This window comes from Pygocentrus nattereri, chromosome 1 (genome assembly GCF_015220715.1).
Source record: "Pygocentrus nattereri isolate fPygNat1 chromosome 1, fPygNat1.pri, whole genome shotgun sequence".
Taxonomy (NCBI): domain Eukaryota; kingdom Metazoa; phylum Chordata; class Actinopteri; order Characiformes; family Serrasalmidae; genus Pygocentrus; species Pygocentrus nattereri.
The window spans coordinates 45,084,486-45,111,668 of record NC_051211.1 but is presented as its reverse complement, the minus strand read 5'-3'; the positions used below and the strand labels follow the sequence as shown (position 1 = coordinate 45,111,668).

Sequence of the window (27,183 nt, the reverse complement as noted above, 5' to 3'; positions counted from 1 at the left end):
GAACTGAATAAACATTTGCATAATACAGAATTTGTAGCCTCACTGATGAGCAGCTACAAAGAGCAGCAAAGCAAATGAATAGAGCAAGAAATGAAATGTAAATAACATTCACAGGCCATGAAATTAAAGCTAATGTATGTATTTAAGCAGTTTTTCTTTGTAGTTTTTAAATTTCCTTTTTTTTTGAAAGAAAGCAAAGTGGCTTAGAATGCAATTAGTTAAAGAGAACATTTTGCTCTTCCTGAGTAAAAAATAGCACAGTCACAAGAATACAAACATCTTCAAGTAGAATATAAAATAATTTGTTGTTGTTCAAACTTTGGCTGATTTTAAGAAGCTCGAATGTCATTTCCTGAGTAGACGCATTATTTGGGTCTCTGTCAGATGATCTGTGCCTCTTTCTCAGACACCTCCACATCATCATAGCCTGAAAGTAAACGTTCTTCAGTAAGTGACAAACATCTTAAACACAGGCGTATCACTCCATATATGCATCACTGCAGCACCGTTCATCACGTATGTAACGTTACAGTGATGCAAATCCATGTTTATCTAACAGCACTGCACAATGACGTGTGAGAGAAAGAAAAAAACCTGTTTACCCCTCAATAAAGTAGAAAGGAGACTCACCTGCTGAATCTCCAAAATCCTGTCCAGGAGTGATGACATCATCATAGTTCTCTGGTTTGTACACTGCACAGGCATATGTGGAAAGATTATGATACGATGAAGAATAAATATGGTTTTATTATTGAACAGATGCTGGTTCACGACATGTTCACATGAATTTTCAATTTTTAGAGGAACAAACCTGCTGTAACCTGTAGATTCTTTCCAGCAGGAACGGCGTCATCATAGAGCTCCACCTTGTTCTCTGTAAAAATGTCAGTTTTAGTGCCACTAAGCTTAATTTTTATAGTTCTGTCACATGATTCTGAGTCTACCCTGCCCGGAACAGGGTTACCGGGGTCCCACCCTGGAGCCAGGCCTGGGGGAGGGGCTCGCCAGCGAGCATCTGGTGGCCGGGCATTTACTCATGGTGCCCGGCCGGGCCCAGCCCGAAGGAGTTACATGAGTCCCCCCTCCCATCGACCCACCACCAATGGGAGGGGCAGTAGTAGGGGTTCGGTGCGTTGTGGATCGGGCAGTGTCCGAAGGCGTGGGCCTTGGCATTCTGATCCTCGGTTGCTGAAACTGGCTTTTGGAACTTGGAACGTTACCTCACTGGCGGGGAAGGAGCCTGAGTTGGTGCGCGAGGTTGAGAGATACCGGCTAGATATAGTCGGGCTCACCTCAACACACAGCTTGGGCTCTGGGTCCAATCTCTTTGAGAGGGGCTGGACTTTATTCTTTTCTGGAGTTGCCCATGGTGAGAGGCGGCGGGCAGGTGTGGGCTTTCTCATAGCCCCTCGACTCAGTGCCTGTATGTTGGGGTTTTCTCCGGTGGACGAGAGGGTAGCTTCCCTACGCCTTCGGGTTGGGGAACGGGTCCTGACTGCTGTCTGTGCTTATGCACCGAACAGCAGTTCAGAGTACCCAGCCTTCTTAGAGTCCTTGGGAAGGGTGCTTGAAAGTGCTCCTCCTGGAGACTCTATTGTCCTACTGGGGGACTTCAACGCTCACGTGGGCAATGACAGTGAGACCTGGAGGGGTGTGATTGGGAGGAATGGCCTCTCTGATCTGAACCCGAGTAGTGTTCAGTTTTTGGACTTCTGTGCAAACCACAGTCTGTCCATCACGAACACCATGTTTGAACACAAGGATGTCCATAAGTGCACATGGTACCAGGACACCCTAGGCCGCAGTTCAATGATTGACTTTGTAGTCATGTCATCGGATTTGCAGCCATGTGTTTTGGACACTCGGGTAAAGAGAGGAGCTGAGCTGTCAACTGATCACTACCTGGTGGGGAGTTGGATCAGGTGGTGGGGGAAGATACCAGTCAGACCAGGCAAGCCCAAACGTATAGTGAGGGTTTGCTGGGAACGTCTGGCAGAAGAACCTATCAGATTGATCTTCAACTCACACCTCCGTCAGAACTTTGACCAGATATCGGGGGAGGTGGGGGACATTGACTCAGAATGGGCCATGTTCCGTTCCTCCATTGTTGAAGTGGCTGACTGTAGCTGTGGCCGTAAGGTAGTTGGTGCCTGTCGGGGCGGTAATCCTCGAACCCGGTGGTGGACACCCCAGGTGAGAGATGCCGTCAAGCTGAAGAAGGAGTCCTACCGGGCCTGGTTGGCCTGTGGGACACCAGCGGCAGCTGGCAGGTATCGACAGGCCAAGCGATCTGCGGCTTCAGTCGTCGCCAAGGCAAAAACCCGTGTATGGGAGGAGTTTGGTGAGGCCTTGGAAAGTGACTTTAAGTCGGCTCTGAAAAGATTCTGGCAAACCGTCAGGCGACTCAGAAGGGGAAAGCAGTGTGCCACTAGCACTGTATATAGGGGAGATGGTGTGCTGCTGACTTCGACTGAAGACGTCATTGGGCGGTGGAAGGAATAGTTTGAGGACCTTCTCAATCCCACCGACACGTTCTCCAGTGAGGAGGCTGAGTCTGGGGACATGGGAATAGGCTTGTCCATTACTGAGGCCGAAGTGGCTAAGGTAGTTAAAAAGCTCCTTGTTGGCAAGGCTCCAGGGGTGGATGAGATCCGCCCTGAGTTCCTCAAGGCTCTGGATGTTGTGGGGCTCTCTTGGCTGACACGCCTTTTCAACATTGCGTGGACATTGCGGTGCCACTGGATTGGCAGACTGGGGTGGTGATGCCTCTTTTTAAAAGAGGGGACCGGAGGGTGTGTTCCAGCTACAGGGGAATCACACTCCTCAGCCTCCCTGGTAAGGTCTATGCAGGGGTACTGGAGAAGAGAGTCCGGCTTATAGTCGAACCTCGGATCCAGGAGGAGCAGTGCGGGTTCCGCCCTGGTCGTGGAACACTGGACCAACTCTTCACCCTCTCCAGGATTCTGGAGGGTTCATGGGAGTTTGCCCAACCAGTCCACATGTGCTTTGTGGATCTGGGGAAGGCATTCGACTGTGTTCCCCGGGGTATTCTGTGGGAGGTGCTTCGGGAGTACGGGGTACATGGCTCTTTGCTATGAGCCATTCAGGCCCTGTAAAAACAAAGCTGGAGTTTGGTTCGCATAGCAGGCAGTAAGTCAGACTCGTTCCGAGTGAGAGTTGGACTCCATCAGGGCTGCCCTTTGTCACCGATTCTATTCATAATTTTTATGGATAGAATTTCTAGGCGCAGTCAGGGGATGGAGAGTGTCTGGTTTGGTGACCTCAGGGTCACATCGCTGCTGTTTGCAGATGATGTGGTCCTATTGGGGACATCAGGCCGCGAACTTCAGCTTTCGCTGGATCGGTTTGCATCCGAGTGTGAAGCGGCCGGGATGAGAATCAGTACCTCTAAATCCGAGACCATGGTTCTCAGGCGGAAAAGGGTGGAGAGCCCTCTCTGGGTCAGGGATAGGCTCTTGCCTCAAGTGGAGGAGTTCAAGTATCTCGGGGTCTTGTTCACGAGTGATGGTACAAGGGACTCTCCCTTAGAGATAGGGTGAGAAGTTCAGTCATCCAGGAGGGACTCGGAGTAGAGCCGCTGCTTCTTCACGTCGAGAGGAGCCAGCCTCGGGAGGTGTCACAGGCAAGTCCACCTGGGAGGAGACCCCGGGGAAGACCCAGGACATGCTGGCGTGACTATATCGCCCAGCTGGCCTGGGAGCGCCTTGGAATCCCCCTTGGAGAGCTGGTGGAAGTGGCTGGGGAAAGGGAGGTCTGGGCTTCATTGCTTAGGATGCTGCCCCCGCGACCCGAACCCCGGAGAAGCGGAAGATAATGGATGGATGGATGGATGGATGGATGGATGGATGGATGGATGGATGGATGGATGGATGGATGGATTCTGAGTCTGAGTGCAACCATACAGAGAAGGGAAGGAGCAGTTTCCTCTGCAACTCACTGTTAGCACAGTATAATAGGACATGCATGGAGAAGAGTGTTAAATGCTTTATTGTGTATGTGACTAAGCAGATGTCTCCACTTAGTTGTGACTCTTTAGCAGAGAGAGATTAATCCTACTCTATCAGTCATTATACCAACATTTCTTTTTTTCTACTCAAACCAAACCAAAGCTGCTTTTTTGTAGCACAGACAAGTGATGCAAGAATTACAAAACAGGAACACACTTGCTTCTCTAGTTGTTGTGTGTCCAGCAGAAATGACATCATCATAGGTATCTGGAGTGTCTCTAGTTCCCGCCTCACCTAAATCAAACACAAAACATATTTCACAAAGTGTTCATTAATCTTTTCATAAAGTCTTGAATGAAGGGATCTCTATAAAAGGCACCCACTTTTCAGGCTACGGGTGGAGGCATCATCATAATATTCAGCTTTTTCCTCATTCACAGCCTTTGCTGGAAAAGAAAAAAGAAAGTTAGTTTCCATGTCACTCCATCAGCCTGACACTCCTGCAGAAGTTAATTTCTGAAGCAGTAACTGTGATATGTTCAAACTTCAGGAGATGGAAACATGCATGTTTCAAATCTTGTGCATGAATGTCATCAGCCTGCACAACATTTTGAAGACATTAATGCGAGAGTGTCTGATTTAATCAGCTCACAGAAGAGAAATCAACAATCTATACAAGCCTGGAAGTCCTGGCTAAAGAATGAATACGATGATTTGAATATTTTTACAATGACAATTCTAATATTCAAGTTGAACAGAGTATAAAACTCACATGATCTGATCCTCTTACCTGAGAGAAGCTCCTCATCCACATCTTCATATCCTGAATGTTGTTCTTCAGAGAGGATATTTACTGTCACAAATTCATTCAGAATGTCAGAAAATGTCAAACACAAGCAAATAAATGCTCCTATTAATACCAGCGAACTGTACGCTAGCCAAAATACAAGCTACACCAATGAAACATAACATCATAACCCTCCTTGTTTCTACGCTCACTGACCATTTTTATTAGCTCCACTTACTATATAGGTGCAATTTGTGGTTCTACAGTTACAGACTGTAGTCCATCTGTTTCTCTGATACTTTGTTAGCCCCCTTTTACCCTGTTCTTTAGTGGTCAGGACCCCCATGGACCCTCCCAGAGCAGGTACTATTTGGGTGGTGGATCATTCTTATCACTGCAGTAACACTGATGTGGTGGTGGTGGTGTGTTAGTGTGTGTTGCGCTGGTAAGAGTAGAGCAGACACAGCAGTGCTGCTGGAGTTTTTAAACACCTCAGTGTCACTGCTGGACTGAGCATAGACCACCAACCAAAAATATCCATCCAACAGTGTCCTGTGGGCAGCGTCCTATGACTACTGACGAAGGACTAGAGGATGACCAACACAAACTGTGCAGCAGCAGATGAGCTATCGTCTCTGACTTTACATCTACAAGGTAGACTGATAAGGTAGGAGTGTCTAATAGAGTGGACAGGGAGTGGACACAGTGTTTAAAAACTCCAGCAGCACTGCTGTGTCTGATCCACTCGTATCAGCACAGCACACACTAACACACCACCACCACATCAGTGTTACTGCAGTGCTGAGCATGATACACATATACACACTACCTGTCTTGTCAACTAGCACCAGATTCTTGCTTGGAGCCATAGAGCCACATTTACCTCCCTAGGTCATCACAGTTATACATTTCATGTCTGAGTTTAAAAGTGAGGGGAAACAAATATTCAGACAGATTATTATTATTTTTTTTTTTAGTTCACTCACATAATATATTTCTTTGTATTTTTCTTCATAAATAAAATTATGTATGCATAAGGTCCCCAAAAATCATACGTACAATAAATAAAACAGAGGCAAAAATGTTTTCAGCATTTTGGTCCATTTCTCTATGCAATAGGCTTTAATTCCCCAAAGTTATTAAGGCCCTCTATATTAAACTCAAAATGTAAAAATTCTCCATAAACTTGAAAAAAAATGGACTGAAATTTGAGAGACTGCAAAGCAAGTGCATGAGCCATGTACAAACGCAGCCTAGCCTCTCAAATATTAGAAACCAGCTTTGCACTATTTTGGCTGTATGTTTGGGGTCGTTGTTAAAATGTCCACCTTCTCACCTTAATTGGTCAGTGAGATTAAATTCTCCTCTAATATGTTCTGGTACATGTTCTGGAAGGAATTATCATTAGGAAATCTCACATTTTTCCAGGAACAATTAGTTCCAACTGCCTATTACCAATTAATTGTACTGACAATGATGTTTCTTTATGTTATCTATTTAGGGACTTTAGGAAGCTCTTAACCTTCAACATGATTGCTAACTGTTACAGAAAATCTTCAGCCTGCAGCAACCAGCTCAACCACTGTTAGCCAGGAATTCTCACAACCTTCATCATTACAAATTCCAGCATTTTTAAAGAGACATTAAAATTCTCTAATCATGGGGAGCTCATTAGGATTGCCTCTACTAGAATACTTTACATCATTTACCCTTTTTAGTCGTTCTCTTAGTGATGATTCTCTGGTCGATCTCTTCATAGACTGCCTCAGTCTGAGTTTTATGCTTCCTCTTAGAGAGCACTGTGAAGGAGACAGAGAGAAACATGGAGCCAGTTCAGTAGAAGAGAAGACTGATGACAGACTGAAGGACTAATGATGTTTAGAGAATGTATAGAAAGTGAATTGTAGATGATCTCTGACTCTCTCTACCTCTCCTGAGCACTCTGTTCTGGTAAAACAGCACAAACAGCAGCACTAAGGCCAGGAAGAGCAGCACTCCCAGAACCAGGAGAGACACTGGATAGATGGATGGAACAGCTGCTGAAAAAGTTTGTGTAGGAGTAACTGCTTCGTTCTCTGTCTGACCAGCTAGAAATGAAAATACAGAATAGAATTCTATAAAACATTAAACTTAGAAAATGTTTAAAAAAAATCACAGAAATGTACAAAAACAGTACCTGTGATGGTAATAGTAGTTACTCTGGATGTAACAGTGGTGGATACAAATATGTCTGTAAGAAAAAAAAGGTAAAGTTCACTTTTTATTATTGAGAGAGAGAGAGAGAGAGCTTTAAAGTATTGACCAATACAGATCTGATATTTTTCTTTCAAAACTAAATTGCGATAAGAGGTTGGTGCCATGGAGGCAAACACATATAGTGATACCCATCAGAGGAGCACTAGTCCAGATCACAACACCAGAAACAACAAACCCAGAACCTTAAACCTGCTTGTTTCAGTGGGTTGTGGCAGTAGAAGTGGAGGGAGTAATGGGCGAGGCCACTATTGTGGGCACTTATGGGGAAACTAGTCTGGTGTGAGAGTAAATGTCACTTCAGCCAGTCTGGCCAGAAACCATTACAGCCACAGACAGAGACACATTTTGCCTTTCAGTCTGTGCACCCTGAGCTCAGTACTGAGACCAGAAGGACACGCTGCACCAGCTGAGTAGCTGGGTAGCAGCATGTTGAGCTGCTTTCATGATGGTCCTCCTCAGGTAAGGATGGGCCTGCAACCTAAACGACCCTAAATCTCCTGCCCTACTCTCTATAAAACGACCAAGACTAAGCTGAACTCAGCACGTACATTGCCCTCACTTCTGCTTTTCATGATAAGAAACACAAAGACAACTAACAACAAACATAAAAGAACATTAAAACTATTATGGTGATGAATAAAGTTACAGTTGTAGTTTGAAATTAGCTTTTAGATACACAAAACACAAACTCTTTAGAAGTTATACAAGTTACCTATAAGAGCTGTACTGGAATAAGAGAGTTACAAACCCAAGACTGTTTTCTAGGCTTTTTAACATTATCTGAAGATTATTTTATATTCATAATAAAATGCAGTAGAAAAATGTTGATAAGATTATCAATACTAAAAGTTACCAGATTCTATCTAACCTGTACAGGTGACTCCAGCGTCCTGACTGTGGGAACAGTCAGCGTGGTCCTTCAGGGAATGAGGACAGTCCCACAGGTGAATCTCATTCCCTCTACACTTCACTCTGTTCAGCCAGATAGGCCCTACACCAGCACCAAAGACAGCACTCCCATCAGCACTCAGCGCCGGCCCACAGCCCAGCTGCCTGCAGACCACCTGAACATCACTGATGTCCCACTCATTATCACAGACGGAGCCCCACTCAGTGTTGTGATACACCTCCAGCCTCCCAGAGCAGCTTCCATTCCCTCCACTCAGCCTGAGAGGCCGGTGCTCTATATCACACACATGACATATGAAGAGACACAGTAACAATGATAATTACTGCATTTTCAAAACTCACAACAATATAGTTTATAGAAAACGTCAGTATGCATGCATTGCTACTGTGGGAAAACAATATTTGGGGTCAACAATTGCAAAATTGAAGCTTAGATGAGGCTGAAAAACAGTTAAGAATGTACAGTCACATCTATAAATATTTGGACATCAGCATTATTTTTAGTTTTCTATCACAGCATATTGGAGTTGAAATTAATGAAATATTTAATCTGACAGATGTTCAGCTTTAATTTGAGGGTATTTCATCCACATTAGGTGAACTGCATAGGAATTACAACCATTCTCATACATAGCCATGATTTTGTGGGGCTCAAAAGTATTTTGGGAAAAAAAAAACAATCAGAAATGGTAATTTTTTGTTTTTGGTTGCCAGTTATTTGTAGTCAATGACTGTCTGAAACCACAAACTATAGACATCACCAGGTGCTGAATGTCTTCCCTGGGATACTCTGCCAGTCCTTAACTGCAGCTGTCATTACTTCCTACATGTTCTCAGAGTGTTTTACATTCAGTTTTGCCTCCAGAACTGCATGTTCAACTGGACTGAATTCAAGTGGCTGACTTGCAGAGCATTGCATGCCCATTACAGAACTTTCCACTTTTTCCCTAGAAAAAGTCTTGGGTTGCTTTTCACAGTATGCTTTGTTCATTGTCCATTTACACTGTGAAGCATTGTCTAATGAGTTTTGAAGCATTTGGCTGAACCTGAGCTGAAAGTATAGCGCCAGACTCTTCAGAATGCATCCTGCTGCATTTCTTAGTAGTCAAATCACCAATAAATACAAATAAATCCACTCCATCGGCTCATACATGCCTACATCATAACACTACCCCCACCAAGCTTGACAGATAAGGTAATATGCTTTAGATCATTTGCAGCTCTCTCCTTTCTCCACATGTATCTCTTCCCATCTGTCCATAAGAAGTACAAGGTACTATACTGTACCTACACTAGATCTTTTGTTTTTTGAGGTTTACCAGTGGTTTACTCCATATGGTAAATCCTCTGCATTTACGTGAACGCTATATTTTCTCTGTTGACATGTATGTGACATATTGTGGTGTATCACTCACCTGGACATTGATCAGAAGAACAGCCTTTGGTTTACTTACTTTTTAGCCCCTAAAATTGAGGGGTATGTATGGAAATTGTAATTCCTACATCTTTACTAGACTTGAATATAAGTATGCTCAAATTAAAGTTAAATGTCTAATTTCAACTCCAGTACAATGTAGTGAAAAGTTAAAATAACAACAACTTTGTTGACGTTCTAATATTAGAGACCAGACGGCACTGAGCATTAGAATGCAGGAACACTTGTTCTTAGCACATCATCTCATTTTTCAAACTCTGAACTCTGTTGTGTTTGAGTGTCCTTACTTGAGCATTGACTCTGGTTTGGAAATGAGGAGCATTTCAGATGGTTTCGCAGCAAAGAATGATTTATCTCTCCTGTTAATAGAAAAAACATCTATTAACATTATTAACCAATTAACTGCTTTGTTCTCACACATAACGTTAAAGACCACAAAATCATACAGCTTACCAACCAATTTCATTTCACAAATCTCAGATCCGCACTTCTGCTGTCGTTTTTATGTCTTCTGTCAGAGGCAAATAATTCTACTATGGTAATATCAACTAGAGAGAGAAACTGCCTACCTGAGCAGGTAATGTGAGCCACTTCATTTAGATTATCACAGCTGTTCTGTCCCCAGGCTGAAGATGGACAGTGCCACAGAGTGGAGTCATGTTTCCTACATTTCAGATCATCCAGCCAGTTAGGAGCTGATTCCACTCTTGCTTTGGTTTGGCTCAAACTGCCTGATCTTCCACAGTTCAACTCTTGACAGACCAAATTTGCTACTTCTTCATCCATGTTATTTGTACACACATTACCCCAGGTTTCATTGTAGAACACTTCCAGATTCCCCTGACAGCCCTCAGTGAGTCTGATCTCTTTAAACTCTGGTGGGAGAAGGACACTTACTATTAAGTCTTGGAGGTATTTTAGAATCAACTTTGTGTTACATTTTTTATAAATTAAGCAGAACAGAATCTTTGCATTGATAAGTTGAAAAATAAATTCATATTGTTTGCCTTTCTTCACATCAGTTTACACATTGTGAGTAATCCACAGCTGTGATAAGCTACATGTCTGTACACTATCTATAAGAATGTCAGTCAGTACTTTACCGGAACATACGACTCCTACGTCCTCCATGTGGCCACATTCATCTTCTCCACACATCTGAAATCTGCAGTTAAACAGGGACGTCTCGTTTCCCTCACAATCCACCTCATTCAGCCATATGGGTCCAGTTCCAGGTCCAAACTGGGCTGGTACCGGAGCACTGAGAGCAACTCCACATTGCAACTGTCTACAAACCACCTGCGCATCCTCAATATCCCACAAGTCATCACACACTGTCCCCCATGAGCCACTGTGGAAAACCTCCAGCCTTCCTGCACAGTCTCCCCCAGAACCAACCAGCCTGATGGAGCTGTGAGCTAAAATTACACATTTAGAAAAGTGATGAAGTCATGAAGAAAGGAGACTTTCAAATTCTGTCCTAGTAATTTGTTTGTTCCAGTTTCATAATAAATTTATTCCATGTAATAATTTCCTGCATTGAGAAAATAATGGAGAATTTTCTATGAAATTCAGGAGCCAAAACTTAACTCAAGTTTCCGAGAAAAGCTCTTCTTTGCATCAGGATACACCCTTTAGGTTACTTAATGGAGCTTTCACTGCAACTACCAAATACGTTTTTCATCAAATGCTGTCAAACTAACATGAATTTTAACATTAAATATTACCCATAAAATATAAATGTTGCTCATATACGATGTGATCTACTCAGTAAGCAGTTTAAAAATGCTGGCCTAGCCAAAAAAACTAACAAACAAACAAACAAACAAAAAAACAGCACAGGCAGAAAACAAACAGTGGCTATGGTGTGGTAAACATCCATATCAGACTTCTGTCACATTGAAGGAGATTCATGATCTGCTCTGTTGGACATGAGTCATCAAGGTCCAAGGCATGTGAATTCTGGGTCTAGACATTTTTAGAAATCATGGGTGCCAAATGGACCTCGAGCAAGCCACACAGTACAGGGGTGTGGATGACTCTTCAGCCTTAGGAGTCCTCCACCCCAATGCACCCTAGGAGGTGGGGCAATTCCCAGTTTGGTTCAAAGACTTTGTAGTCCTCAGGAGTGGGGACTTTTGTAAGAAGGGTAGTGTAGCATGTTGAAGAAATGCATGTCATGTTACTTCCTGGTTATTCTGCTAAGGACTCTTATTCTGAAGAGTGGGGATGGCCAGCTGGCTGTGTTTATGCTTTAAAAACTGGAAGAGCAGAGTTGGTTGGAGCTGAGCGCTGAGAGTGCAGTGGTGAATTCAGGGCTGACGACTGAGAGAACAGGATGCAGTTTAAGCTCAGAGTGAACTGCTCTTTAATAGAGCACAAAGACTTGTGGATAAACTGGGTCTTCTGACGGCAGTGAGTGCTACAATATGTTCTTATACATGTAGACAGTGTCCATGCTTAACTATCCATCCATCCATCATCTTCCGCTTCTCCGGGGTTCGGGTTTTCGAACTGCCATTCATGCAACGTCATTGGACAGCCAAACGCTCTCAGAGGAAAGCTCCAAATGCCAGCGCTGTTACATTAGCTAACAAACACCTGTACTGGACTATTAGACTCCCATCCACTGATGGCTGTGGCATCACCAGGGATCAAACACAATGTCCTGATGATAGGGTCAACGCTTGGACCATTGCACCACTCCGAATTTCCTATCCATCAGGCACACACTGTCATGCCTCGTCTGAACTCATAATTCACGTCACCTTGCCATCAGCATGCTAGCCAGTGTTCATCCTCTCTCACAAGATAACACCTCACAACTTAAACCAGTGTGGGCATTCCCAAGCTGTCCACTTCATAATTAACTTACATACTGCTGGTGTATGATTTTTGGCATATAAGTGTATTTACATGTTACATAGAGTGAATTGCTGGCATTAGTAGGGTAAATAGCACAGTTTCAATCACATCAATTACTTTCCCTTCAGGTTGTGCTAATTTATTACGGCTATTTTAAAATGAACTTATTGAAATGATAATCATATGAATAATCAAAAATGTTAATTACATACAGTAAACTAGGTAATAAAGTTTCCACACCTGGTTTTATTAATGTGTTTCAAAATAATTCCAAAATACATACCAGAGCAGGTGACTGAGAGCTGATCTCTGGAGCTGCAGTTGACTGCTTGTCCGCTGCTGCAGTTCCCCAGATGAGCTTCACTCCCAGAACATTTGAAACCCGTCACACACACATGGCCGTGTTCAGGACTGGATGTAAATGAGCTGGAGAAGCTGAACACGGAGCCACAGCCCAGCTGTCTGCAGACCACAGAGGCCACAGACTCACTCCAGGAGTCCAGCAGAACTCTCCTCCAGTCCTGCTTGAAGTAAAGCTCTACCTCCCCCTCACATTCCATCCCTCTAGACAACCGCACTCGCCCCTCATGAACTGCCATGAGTGAACCTAAATGAATTCATTTTGTTGACTTCATGAGATGCTTTGCTTTTTATATCATATTCATACATTAAACATGTTTTTAATTATGACCTGTAAATCTCAGACAACTCACCACTGCAGATGACTCCAGCATCCTGTTTATGAGAGCATGCAGTTCGACTCCATGATGAAATGGGACATTTTGACAGGTGTGTTTCGTTCCCCTGACAATCAAACACATCAGCCCAGATCTGGCCACTCCCCTCCCCAAACCAGTCTGACCCCAACACAGCCACAGCACTCCCACACTTCAGCTGACCACAGAGGACACTGGCAGCTCTCATATCCCAGCTTACATCACACACTGTGCCCCGCTCACTGAGGTACTGGAGCTCCACTCGACCAGAACAGGAGTCAGAGCCGTTTACAAGCCAAGCCTGAGTGTGACCTGAGCACACAAAGTGAAACAGCAGTTATTTATTGAAACAGCAGTTCAACAGAAATGCAGGTACAGTAATAACTATAGCACAACATGAAGTAAGTCATTAACAGGGCCAGGTACATAAAATTGTTGATCATGTGACAGTGTTATGAAAGTATTCATGTACAAACAAAATTTTCATTGAGATAAAAAAAACTACATAAAATGTTATATAAAGTATAAATGGTAAAAAATTGAAAACAATTGTCATTTTAACTGTAAATAAACAGATCATACTCTAAAAGTTTGTATCTTATTTATTGGTTTGTTTGTTTGTTTTGTATTTTTAATTCTTGGTTTGATTCAAGAGACCTTTTTTTCAGTAGGCAAACTGAAAATCTTAAATTGTTATTGTCACTAAGTATAACTTTAAAATGCCACACTAAATTACTTCTACATCACAACCCCCTTGTTTACAAACATCTGCATTTGTTTTCTACTGTTTGACGTACCTGATGGACTACAACAAACACAAACATTAAACCACTACCTGCATTAAAGCTTTTGCAACTACACTGAGCAGATCACTCAATATCGATCAAATCCAAAAGTTAAAATGGCTCATGAATAACTGACCTAGCAAATGACTACAATTTCCATGAGCACTTCAACACAACAAAATAAATGATCAAAGACATACACACACAAAGGTCTGTCACACTGTTACCTTGTTTACATTCACACAGGATTCATTTTTCCTAGCATGTGTGACAATATTGCTGCATTGCACAGCCCTGATTAATATCCAATATAAAAAAGCTCAAATGTTATACTTAACCAGAACATATGAGTCCCACATCACTGCCATGGGTGCAGTTGAGTCTAAGTGAAGATGATGTTGGACAAAGGGAAATCTCAGATTCAATTCCTCTACACTGAAGTTCCTTTGACCACACCTGACCCTCCCCTCTGCCAAAAGCAGCTGCTCCCAGCACCTCCACAGGAAGCCCACAGCCCAGCTCTCGACACACAACCTCTGCATCCTGCTGGTCAAAGTCAGCATCACACACCGTGGACCAGGTCTCTTCATGAAGCACCTCCACTCTCCCAGAGCAACGATGAGGACCACCAGTAAGCTTGGACCTTCTATGACCTGTGTGTGATGTAACCACATAACAAATGTGCATAACATAAACAAAAGTGAGAAGTTCACAAGGAGATGCTTATATAGTTTTCCTTCCACATGAATCTACTTGTCCAGTAGATTTTATTTTCTGCTAGTGGTGAAAGGAAAGTTTTATTCTATGCTCATCTTTGATACTAACATCAAGATTTTAAATTATGATTGATCTTTTTAAGTAAACTGTAAATCTAATAGTCCTGTGCTGTAATTCTCATGTGACTTATATTTGTATAACTCAAGGTTTTGCTTTTATGTTGTCAGTCAGTTTGAAGTTATCAGGAGTCAGGCAAATTGTTATTTCCATGTCGAATTTCAGTTTCCTACATTCATGTAAATGGTAAAATATTGACAAAGCACTTTCTGCAAAACATTAAACATTAAACACATCACATAGACGCTGTCCTTATTTACACTGCTGTGAAAAAAAGTATTTGCCCCATCTTTTATTTTCACTAATTTTTCACATTTAAATGTTTCATCTCATCCCACTAATTTTAATAGAAAATAAAGACAATACAAGTAAATACAAAATGCAGCTTTTAAATTGCCTTTATTGAAGATAAAGATCTATTCAAAAACTATATCTCCCACATGAAATAACTGCCCCCTAATTCTGATTGTGCCACTTTTGGCAGTGACAACTGCAGTCAAGAGTTTACGATAAGTTGAGTCTTGTACATTGCTGTGCCATTGTTCTTTATAGATTTGTTTATTATGGCTATATTGGATGGGGTTTTTGACCAAGAACTGCCCATTTAAGGTAGTGCCAACATCTCGATGGGATTTAAGTCAGGACTTTGACTAAGCCACTCCAAAACCTTGATTTTGTTTCTTTTCAGCCATTGTGAGGTGGAGTTTCTTGTGTGCTTTGGATCATTGTCCTGCTACATAACCCAACTGAGCTTGAGCTTTAGGGCACAAACTGATGGGTGGATATTCTCCTTCATGATTTTCTGACAGAGAGCAGAATTCAAGGTTCCATCAATTGTGACCAGTCATCCAGGTCCTGCAAAAGCAAAGTAGCACCAGACTATCACACTACTTACTGTTACTTTACTGTTGGTAAAACTTATGGTAGAATTCAGGCTTTACACCAGATGTAATGATGACCCTTTATATGGGTTCTTTTGTCACCTCCTGTATGAGTCATTGATGCCCTCAGCATTTGGTAGGCTGGCCAATCTTACGAAGGTTCATCAATGTTCCAAGCTTTCTCCATTTCTGTATAATTGTACTCACTGTGGTTTGCTTAGAAATGGCTTTGTAACCCTATTCAGGAGACATCACTTTTTGACACCTTCTTGCTGCCATTGCATTCTTGCATTGCCAGATTTACATTGTTCTATTGAACTGATGTTTAGATTCAACAGGTCTGGCAGTAATCATGCCTGGGTGTGGTTAGTGAAATTGAACCCAAAAGTCAATTTAATTTAGTTACTGGTGGATTTAGTGTCTTAGGGAGCAAATACTTTTCCACATAGGGTCATGTAGGGCTCAACAGTTTTTACACAATAAATAAGATCATCATTTAAAAACAGTGTTTTGTGTTTACGAGGGTTATCTTTGTCTAATATTAAACATAGTTTGACGATGTCAAACATTCAGGTGTCACAAATATACAAAAGAAGAACAGAAGAAGACAAATCCTTTCTCACAGCACTGTAACTATGAAATGCAAATCATAGGTTATATTTTGGTCAGTCAGCAATGTTTATTCCACCTTCACACTGACATGGTTGTTCATTGTGTAAGTCTTTGCATTAAAAATACTATGAATGACACTAATTAATGATGAGCCCAAAGGATCTGCAAACATGAGCCAGTAGAATTGGAAGGCATGAAGAGTCAGTTGTTGGCAACAGACAGAGAGTGGTGCAGAGAGTGAATTAGCTGAGGCTCTGACAGGGCTGGCAGCTGGAATAAGATGAAGTAGGATAAAGGGGAGACGGCATGGGATAAGCTGAGGAGGAGAGAGATGAAAAACGAATATTATGCAGGAAGGGGGTGGAATGAAGGAAGAGTGGTGGGGTGTTTGAATGGACAGCGAAAAGTTGAATTAGTGAAGGGGGATGAGATGAATAATGAAAAGATGGGAAGTAGTAGGATAAAAGAGGAAAGCCTGGATGAAGACGGAGGAATAGGATGAACAAAGATGGTCAGGATGCATAAGAAGGGAAGAGGCAAGATGAAGAATGAGTGGAGGGATGAAATATGGCTGAGGTTGAGATAGGACAAAGCAGAAAGAGAGGAGAGTGATGTGAGGAGAGTGGCGATGCAACACATCACATTTTCCTCAATCTGTTTCAGCTAATATATATACAGCAAAACAGATGAACTACATTCTGTAATTGTAGAACTACAAAGTGCATCTGTTTGGCAAATAGAGCAGAAATAGTGATCCTGTAACAGTGACCTTGTTGTGTCCTGCTTCCTGCATGTTGCTCCTGAGCTGTATGTTTCATTTTCATGCCAGTATAAGTATAATTTTTAGTATGATTCCCGTATATTTCTTATTTGCTTGGATGCATTTGGCCATTCGTTATTTTGGTGGCTACAAATGATAGCAATTGTGATAATATGGTTGGAGTCTTGCAACTTTGCTCATCCAATGGTATTTTCAAGCTCATATTGGTACAAAAATGAATTGAACTCAAACAGTTTCAGAGGGAAAAAGAAAATAGCACTCAGGAAACGGGACAGAATTCTCCATAAAACGGCCAAAAACAGGAAAACAGGAAAACAGGCTGGAGAAAGGGATTAAAGCAGCAAAAAAAAATACTTGGAGAGGCCACATTGCTGCAAAACAAATTAAATATGGAAAGGCTTACAAGGGATCAGCAACTACAAGGTTAGAAAAACTCTTGCTTCCTGAATGACTGCCAGCTCTCTAAAGACTTGTTGTACTGTAGATTAGAATTTGAAAAATGTGGAAAGTGGGGAAAAAAACAATAATCAGCCTTCCTGTCCCCTGCCCTCCCCGATCCTGGGTCTCTCATCTTTGCATCCTGCTTATCTCCTTATCAATGAGCTGGACATCATCAGGCTTTTCAATAGACCAAAACGTAAGTACCAGGGCCAGACTTGGTCTCTTCATCCAACCTTATCAACTAGTACAAATCTCAAAAGTACAATCACCTTCAACTAGAACAACTAGAACCTCATTCCAGTCCCTGCCCTCCCCAACCACCCCCCAAAAAAACAAACAAAAAAACACATGCTCTACAGGTCAGCAGCCCTGACCTCTGTAGTTATGAAGTCTTTGACAACATGGTCCTAGCTCACCTGAAGGCCATCACAAACAAGTCTGTCAAGTTTGTTAACTTCATACTGCATCTCAACAGTCCTGGAACCTATAGTAGAGTTCTGTTTGTGGAATTCAGCTTGGCTTTCAACACCATAGCCCATGAGCTCCTGCAGATCAAACTGTGTCAATTGTCTTTGCCAGATCCCATCCGCAGACGGATCATGGATTTCCTGACAAACAAGAGACAGCACATGCAGAAACACACAACTACAAAAACACAGATCAGACCCCCTCTCCCTCAGTACTGGAGTGCAACAAGTTTGTGTACTATGCCTCTTTCTTTTCAGTCTATCAATGACTGCTGCTTCACATTTTCTGGCTGTGAAGATCCTGAAGTTTGCAGATGGCACCACCATGTTGGGCCTCACAGCCAATGGTGAAGAATTTCCCTACAGAAAGGAAGACGAGCAGCTCATCTCCTGGTGCAGCAGCAGCCACCTGCTGCTGGACATGGAAAAGACTAGAGATGGTGGTGAACCTCAGGCTCAAAACTCATCATCAATAGCTCTGTAATGTCCAATGTGAATTCACTCAAGTTCCTGGACAGCACCAAATCCAGGAACCTAGAGTGTGAGAAGAATATAGTCTCCACAGCCAAGACAGCATAGAGGAGAATGCTCTTCCTGACACAGCTGAAGAAATTCAACCTGCCACAGAGCCTGATGATCCAGTTCTAAACCACAATCATTAGGTACATCCTCACATCATCCATAACCATCTTGTTTGGTTTCTCCATGTCACAAGAACAAGCCAAACTCCAGCGCATAATCAGGACAGTGGAGAAGATCATTATATGTAGTCTGCCTGTGCTTCAGGACATCTATAACAGCAGGGTGATAAAACATGCTGGTAAAATTACAGATGATCCTCTAATCCTGTCCACTCTGTTAAACACACCTATCTTGTTGGTCCCTCTTGTAGAGGTAAAGTTAGTGACAATAACTCATCTTTTGCAGCGCAGTTTGTGTTGGTCATCCTCTAAACCTTCATCAGTAGCAACAGGACACTGCCCACAGGACACTGTTGGATGCATGTTTTTGGTTGGTGGACTATTCGCAGTCCAGCTCACTCAGACCACCACAACAAACACAAACACACCACCACCATGTCAGTGTCACCGCAGTGCTGAAAATGATCCACCACCCTAATAGTACCTGCTCTGTGGTGGTACATAGTATAAGGAGCTTTAGTTAATGAAGTAGCTAGTCATGGCAACAATTGTATTTCTGCTTATAAAATCAACATATTTCATTAGAGTATGTACAAATTCTTCAAAATTCATGTTTGTGAATCTTGATGTTAAGATCAGTTTAAGTGGTCAGGTTTTTGTGATGTTTGCTGTTCCATTTAGGAATCATCTAACATACTAACATGCTTTTTTAAAACTTTGCACTGTACTATGAATATATGCAAACACACACACACACACACACACACACACACACACACTCACCAGACATACGCGCCTGTGGCATGTCTACATATTCAACAAGGTGCTGGGAGATTCTGGTCCACGTTGACATGATTGCTTCACATAACTGTTAAAGATTTTGCAGCTACACATTCATGCTGTGAATCTTCCATTCTACCACATCCCAAATGTCCTCACTTAAAGTACTTAAAGTTTTGTGTTTGAGACATAAAAGAAAATCAAGCACCACTCCACTTACATTGCTTCAGATAAAAAAAAAAGTTTTTATGTTCATCCTTCCACTGTTAGAAGGCAATTTAACACTATGGGTCTGAAAGAATGTGCAGCTGTTAAGAAGCCATTATAAACACAATGACAAAGAAATGCACTGTAAATCTTTACAGTAAAGGTCACACATTAATTGATAGCTATATGCAAATAAGTTACATACTCATTATGTGTACACTAATTCACTGTTCATTAAGCATTAGTTATTGTTTAAGTACTTAGAAATTAGTAATTGAATGTACAGTTAACCGGTCAGTTTAGTTTGTTATAGTTCAGAGCTTATTTACTCATTAACTGTGCATTAACTACTGCTTACTACACTGGCAATGAACTGATGTACGCTTATTCAAATAAATAAGTAGCAAGAGAACTAACAAGTGCTTATGTGTTAATCTTGTTAATTATCTGATATTTAATCTTCTGATTTAATGTAATAAATTAATCACCACTTTGTGTGTCTCCCAGTAAAGAGATGATTCTCACTACAATTCATACTATAGACTCATGATTAAGACTTGGTACTGATATCTTAATTTATCTCTACTTGTTTTGTGTCCCCTCAAATAAAGTGGGAAATATACAAATATCAATTAACATTTAATCCGTTAAATCCTAAATAATAAGATAATAATATGATAGATTCTGTCAGTGTATGGCTATTTCATTCGCTTATAAAGGTAACTGTTTACATACTTTGGATAAGCAGCCTGTTTTAGGCCTAAACAGTTTGTCCACAAGTTTTTTTTTGTTTGTTTGTTTTCATTTTTGTGATTCACAGTGAATTCTGTATGGGCTGCTCTTAATCATGAATTCGTATTATAATTAGTAGAGTAATAGTGAAGATCACCTAGAGGGACACACAAAGCAATAATTAATGGTAAAGTTTCATTAAGTGAATATGTGGCAGTGAAGGAAAGTGTCCAGTAAAGCCCAAAAACATACATAAAAAATACAACACGATCAGTTAATTAACCAACAGATAATTAAAAAGGAAATTAAAATATAAGTACTTTATCATTTTGTATGTTACATATTTATGAGTAAACACACTTATCAGTTCATTAGCAGTTTAGTAAGTAATAGATAATTAAAGAGTAAATAAGCTGAAAACTGATAAACTAAACTATCAATTAATTGTGTACTCAATTACCAATGAATAAGTACCTAATCAAAAACTTAAAATGATCAAAAAATTAAATGAGCAGTTAATTAATATATAAATAATGAGTATTTAATTACTTATAAGCATATAATTATACATTTTGAAATAAAATAACAAAACTGGACATCTGAGATGCAGAATCAGGTTTTGTGGACTATTAATCTAAATTTGCAATTAGGACTATATGGATTGATGAAAGGATAAAGTGTAAACAAAGTCAAAGACTGAACTTTTAATGTGAACAATAATTTAAATTCCTGCATATTTCTTTGAAAAGCTGAAAGCAATAAAAACAGAAGCTATACTAAAGGCTAAAGACACATTAAAGACTGAAACATTTGTTTATTAGTTATTTAGCTGTTTGGGCATCTGTGTAGCTTTTTGGCAAGTAGTAGGATTTGGTAATAAAACGATTGAAACATACCTGAACAATGAATTTCAACATCGAAAAGATGAATACAGATATGTTTGCCCCATCCCAGTGATCCACAGTGTTTCAGTGTAGACTCTGATCCACTGCAGTCCACATGACTCATCCAGATCGGTCCTGATCCTCCTACAGCAGCATCCAGGCTCAATGGCTCCCCACACCTCAGCTCTCTACACACCACTGAAACATCTCTCATATTCCAGATAAAGCCGCACACTGTTCCCCACTGTCCTCTATGAAGAACCTCCACTCTCCCAGCACAGCGACTGCCGCCATCCACCAACCTCACACTGCCTGTGAGAGACAGAATGAGAGAGAATATACAGATGGCAAGACCAACTCAGAAATCACCAAACAACTATTTTTGAACAAAAATGCGTTAAATGTGTTAAAATGTGACACCATTCTAACTAACTGAAATCAATCAATCAATCAATCAATCAATCAATCAATCAATCAATCAATCAATCAATCAATCACTTACCAGCACACACCACACCCACATCATTCTCATGGGAGCAGTTGTGTTTGAGTGAAGATGTTGGACAGAAGTAAATCTGAGATTCGTTGCCTCTACACTGGAGCTCCTCTGACCACACCTGACCCTCCCCTCTGCCAAAAGCAGCTGATCCCAGCACCTCCACAGGAAGCCCACAGCCCAGCTCTCGACACACAACCTCTGCATCCTGCTGGTCAAAGTCAGCATCACACACTGTGGACCAGGTCTCTCCATGAAGCACCTCCAATCTCCCAGAACAGCGAGAACCACCAACCAGCCTGACTTCTAAAATATAATCGTTAGAAAAAAGATCATTCAAGGATGTCTAAGGGTATGTACGTTTAAATTTGATTAATTAAACTTTTTTTAGGAGACCATTGTCACTGTCCTGTCTAATATGTTACATTTATAAACCAACCATATTATGAACAATATATATATATATATATATATATATATATATATATATATATATATATATATATATCCCATCGACCCACCATCAATGGGAGGGGCAGTAGTAGGCGTTGTGGATCGGGTAGCGTCCGAAGGCGTGGGCCTTGGCGTTCTGATCCTTGGTTGCTGAAACTGGCTTTTGGAACTTGGAACGTTACCTCACTGGCGGGGAAGGAGCCTGAGTTGGTGCGCGAGGTTGAGAGATACCGGCTAGATATAGTCGGGCTCACCTCAACACACAGCTTGGGCTCTGGGTCCAATCTCCTTGAGAGGGGCTGGACTTTATTCTTTTCTGGAGTTGCCCATGGTGAGAGGCGGCGGGCAGGTGTGGGCTTTCTCATAGCCCCTCGACTTGGTGCCTGTATATTGGGGTTTTCTCCGGTGGACGAGAGGGTAGCTTCCCTACGCCTTCGGGTTGGGGAACGGGTCCTGACTGTTGTCTGTGCTTATGCACCGAACAGCAGTTCAGAGTACCCAGCCTTCTTAGAGTCCTTGGGAAGGGTGCTTGAAAGTGCTCCTCCTGGAGACTCTATTGTCCTACTGGGGGACTTCAACGCTCACGTGGGCAATGACAGTGAGACCTGGAGGGGTGTGATTGGGAGGAATGGCCTCTCTGATCTGAACCCGAGTGGTGTTCAGTTTTTGGACTTCTGCGCAAACCAAAGTTTGTCCATCACAAACACCATGTTCGAACACAAGGATGTCCATAAGTGCACATGGCACCAGGACACCCTAGACCACAGTTCAATGATTGACTTTGTAGTCGTGTCATCGGACTTGCGGCCATGTGTTTTGGACACTCGGGTAAAGAGAGGAGCTGAGCTGTCAACTGATCACCACCTGGTGGTGAGTTGGATCAGGTGGTGGGGGAAGATGCCGGTCAGACCAGGCAAGCCCAAACGTATAGTGAGGGTTTGCTGGGAACGTCTAGCAGAAGAACCTGTCAGATTGATCTTCAACTCACACCTCCGTCAGAACTTTGACCAGATATCGGGGGAGGTGGGGGACATTGACTCAGAATGGGCCATGTTCCGTTCCTCCATTGCTGAAGCGGCTGACTGTAGCTGTGGCCGTAAGGTAGTTGGTGCCTGTCGGGGCGGTAATCCTCGAACCCGGTGGTGGACACCCCAGGTGAGAGATGCCGTCAAGCTGAAGAAGGAGTTCTACCGGGCATGGTTGGCCTGTGGGACACCAGAGGCAGCTGGCAGGTATCGACAGGCCAAGCGATCTGCGGCTTCAGTTGTCGCCAAGGCAAAAACCCGTGTATGGGAGGAGTTTGGTGAGGCCTTGGAAAGTGACTTTAAGTCGGCTCCGAAAAGATTCTGGCAAACCGTCAGGCGACTCAGAAGGGGAAAGCAGTGTGCCACTAGCACTGTATATAGTGGAGATGGTGTGCTGCTGACTTCGACTGAAGACGTCATTGGGCGGTGGAAGGAATACTTTGAGGACCTTCTCAATCCCACCGACACGTTCTCCAGTGAGGAGGCTGAGTCTGGGGACATGGGAATAGGCTTGTCCATTACTGAGGCCGAAGTCGCTAAGGTAGTTAAGAAGCTCCTTGGTGGCAAGGCTCCAGGGGTGGATGAGATCCGCCCTGAGTTCCTCAAGGCTCTGGATGTTGTGGGGCTGTCTTGGCTGACACGCCTTTTCAACATTGCGTGGACATCGGGGGCGGTGCCACTGGATTGGCAGACTGGGGTGGTGGTGCCTCTTTTTAAAAAAGGGGACCGGAGGGTGTGTTCCAACTACAGGGGAATCACACTCCTCAGCCTCCCTGGCAAGGTCTATGCAGGGGTACTGGAGAAGAGAGTCCGGCTTATAGTCGAACCTCGGATCCAGGAGGAACAGTGCGGGTTCCGCCCTGGTCATGGAACACTGGACCAACTCTTCACCCTCTCCAGGATTCTGGAGGGTTCATGGGAGTTTGCCCAACCAGTCCACATGTGCTTTGTGGATCTGGAGAAGGCATTCGACTGTGTTCCCCGGGGTATTCTGTGGGAGGTGCTTCGGGAGTACGGGGTACATGGCTCTTTGCTACGAGCCATTCAGGCCCTGTACAAACAAAGCTGGAGTTTGGTTCGCATAGCCGGCAGTAAGTCAGACTCGTTCCCAGTGAGAGTTGGACTCCGTCAGGGCTGCCCTTTGTCACCGATTCTATTCATAATTTTTATGGATAGAATTTCTAGGCACAGTCAAGGGATGGAGGGTGTCCGGTTTGGTGACCTCAGGGTCACATCGCTGCTGTTTGCAGATGATGTGGTCCTATTGGAGACATCAGGCCGCGAACTTCAGCTTTCGCTGGATCGGTTTGCAGCCGAGTGTGAAGCGGCTGGGATGAGAATCAGTACCTCTAAATCCGAGACCATGGTCCTCAGGCGGAAAAGGGTGGAGAGCCCTCTCTGGGTCGGGGATAGGCTCTTGCCTCAAGTGGAGGAGTTCAAGTATCTCGGGGTCTTGTTCACGAGTGATGGTACAAGGGAGCGGGAGATTGACAGGCGGATTGGTGCTGGGTCAGCAGTGATGCGGGCTCTTTACCGGTCTGTTGTGGTAAAGAAAGAGCTGAGCCATAAGGCAAGGCTCTCGATTTACCGGTCGATCTACGTTCCCACCCTCACCTATGGTCATGAGCTTTGGGTAATGACCGAAAGAATAAGATCGCGAATACAAGCGGCCGAAATGAGTTTCCTCTGCAGGGTGTCTGGACTCTCCCTTAGAGATAGGGTGAGAAGTTCAGTCATCCGGGAGGGACTCGGAGTAGAGCCGCTGCTTCTTCACGTCGAGAGGAGCCAGCTGAGGTGGTTCGGGCATCTGGTTAGGATGCCTCCTGGACACCTCCCTTGGGAGGTGTCACAGGCGAGTCCACCTGGGAGGAGACCCCGGGGAAGACCCAGGACACGCTGGCGCGACTATATCGCCCAGCTGGCCTGGGAGCGCCTCGGAATCCCCCTTGGAGAGCTGGTGGAAGTGGCTGGGGAAAGGGAGGTCTGGGCTTCATTGCTTAGGATGCTGCCCCCGCGACCCGAACCCCGGAGAAGCGGAAGATAATGGATGGATGGATGGATGGATATATATATATATATATATATATATATATATATATATATATATATGTATGTATATATACATATACCTATACATATGTGTGTGTGTATATATATATATATATATATATAAATATATATAGCCCCTACAGTATCAGCATGGAGAAACTCCAGCAAGTACAAGACAGTGACATGCTGGAAGCCAGAGTGGTTGGCTACAGTGGCTCAGAGAAGCCTACAATTCCCGAGGATAGCCTAGCAGTCCATGGGAATCTCCTCTTTCAGGGCAGGAAGATGTCGTTACCATGGTGTGGTAGCATCCAGTTCCCAAAGCATTACAATGCCATGATTATAGTGGACTGACTAGTAGAAAAGATTTTGTTTGGGGCAACAGAAGAGCTGCACAGTGATCAGGTGCCAGAGGCAACCAAGCAGTGTGAAGCAGTGACTGTGACTACTGGTGACTTTGGCCTATTTGGCACCCTAGTCAAGAATTTGTCTGTTTCACCCAAACAAACAGGTTCTGGAAACCATGTTTACATCAGTCAAGCCAGTGAAACTATTTTGTAATTGCACATTGTGAGACACATTAGACAGAGGCTTTGAGTGATAGGGGGTGTCCCTTCAGAAGAGCTAATGCTAGTAGTGGAATTAGTCTGTACAGTGTTATATATACACTTGAATATCTGACTATGCATTAACTGTCTATACATCCAATACACCTATAACACTTGCCTACGCACATCTTGTCTACATTTGACACCTGTACCTACTGACTATGCACATTTTGTCTGTCTTTTACTGTCTTTGCCTTTGCACTGTTTACTATGCATCTTTTATTACTGGACTGGAAAGTTAGCCCGATAGAGTTTCGTTATACTGTACTACCCTGTATTGTATAATGACAAAGTTGAATTGAATTGAATTGAATATGCTGAGGGTTAGCCTCAACAGCTGTGACACCTGTGCCACAGCTTTGAAGCAACTTTATATATTCCCTACCCCAAGATTTACTGCTGACTGTGGGAGTAAAGAGAATGATGCCACTTTCCCCATCTATGCAATGGACAGCCTATGACTCCTGCTGCTAATGAGTAGGCCCAATTTAGTAGTTTGTTAGGTGTGAGTTTGGGATGGGCAGTGCACAGTAACAGCAGCAGTAACAGTGCACAGTACCTCAGCAGCAGAAATACTGAGTTTCCCTTAGGGAAGGGGTATTAAAGACAAGCCCATAAGACTGCTTTTGTAGTCGTATACATTCTGCTTAGTAATGTGTGTTCACTGTAACTTTGATTGGAGCATTTCCAATTAACCTTCTTTCAGCGGCCTGTACAGTGTGTAGTGGCCATAGTTAAACTTCATGAATCTGTATTTCTATATCAGTCATTACTCTTATTGTTGCAAACAGTACTGCAATGCTTTTCTGAAATAAAAAATACAGAAAAACTGTAAACTGTAAGTACAATTCATAACTAAAGTAACAAAGTTTAAGAAATGTGAATGTGCTCATTTAAAATCAGTTTATTGTATTGTTTCTTTCTAATATGTGAATATAGTTTACCTGAACAGATGACTCCAGCATCTTTAGAATGATCACAGTTATGTTTACCCCATCCTGGTGATTTACAGCTCTTCAGTGTGGACTCTGATCCACTGCAGGCCACATTATTCATCCAGATTTGTCCTGATCCTGGTCCAAAGTGACCATCACTCAGTGCATCTACAGCCTCTCCACAGTGCAGCTCTCTACACACCACTGCAGCATCTCTCATATCCCAGTAATCACCACACACTGTTCCCCATTGTCCATTATGATGAACCTCCACTCTCCCAGCACAGCGACTGCCACCATCCACCAGCCTCACACTGTCTGTATAACAGAGAGAGAATATGAGACAAAAAATGAGATGAATAAAAAAGACAGCTCCTCATTGCTAAACTGTCAACTTAAAATGATGCAAAGAAAAAATGTTTGCAGAAAAGAAAACCTTTAAATGCACTTACCAGCACACACTGGTCCCACATCACGGTCATGGGAGCAGTTGTGTTTGAGTGAAGATGATGTTGGACAGAAGAAAATCTGAGATTCGTTGCCTCTACACTGAAGCTCCTCTGGCCACACCTGACCCTCCCCTCTGCCAAAAGCTGCTGCTCCCAGCACCTCCACAGGAAGCCCACAGCCCAGCTC

The 27,183-nt window shown here is 42.9% G+C and overlaps 1 protein-coding gene across 1 annotated transcript; it reads right to left on the bottom strand.

Annotated features, from left to right (window-relative positions):
• Positions 1–206: 206 nt before the first annotated feature.
• Positions 207–27,129, bottom strand: LOC108416439 (scavenger receptor cysteine-rich type 1 protein M130-like). The gene is made up of 20 exons (XM_037540187.1): positions 27,000–27,129; positions 26,557–26,865; positions 21,484–21,783; positions 20,994–21,293; positions 14,060–14,374; positions 12,934–13,248; positions 12,504–12,827; positions 10,459–10,773; positions 9,925–10,230; positions 9,643–9,714; positions 7,880–8,194; positions 6,932–6,985; positions 6,684–6,842; positions 6,465–6,554; positions 4,759–4,821; positions 4,352–4,414; positions 4,185–4,262; positions 812–874; positions 631–693; positions 207–427 (listed from the first exon to the last, which is right to left on the bottom strand). The coding sequence occupies exons 2-20, from the start codon at positions 26,765–26,767 to the stop codon at positions 381–383; spliced, it is 3,453 nt and encodes a 1,150-aa protein (XP_037396084.1). The 5' UTR covers positions 26,768–26,865; positions 27,000–27,129; the 3' UTR covers positions 207–380.
• Positions 27,130–27,183: the final 54 nt, after the last annotated feature.

What these genes read in the sequence shown, in the direction of transcription:
- LOC108416439 (XM_037540187.1), bottom strand. Translation starts at nt 26,767, where the DNA reads ATGAGAGATGCTGCAGTGGTGTGTAGAGAGCTGCACTGTGGAGAGGCT. An exon ending in TAAGAGAACGACTAAAAAGG is followed by an intron (nt 4,822 to 6,464) that starts GTAAATGATGTA and finishes AATTTGTGACAG; the next exon opens with TAAATATCCTCTCTGAAGAA. An exon ending in CACAACAACTAGAGAAGCAA is followed by an intron (nt 875 to 4,184) that starts GTGTGTTCCTGT and finishes ACATTTTTACAG; the next exon opens with AGAACAAGGTGGAGCTCTAT.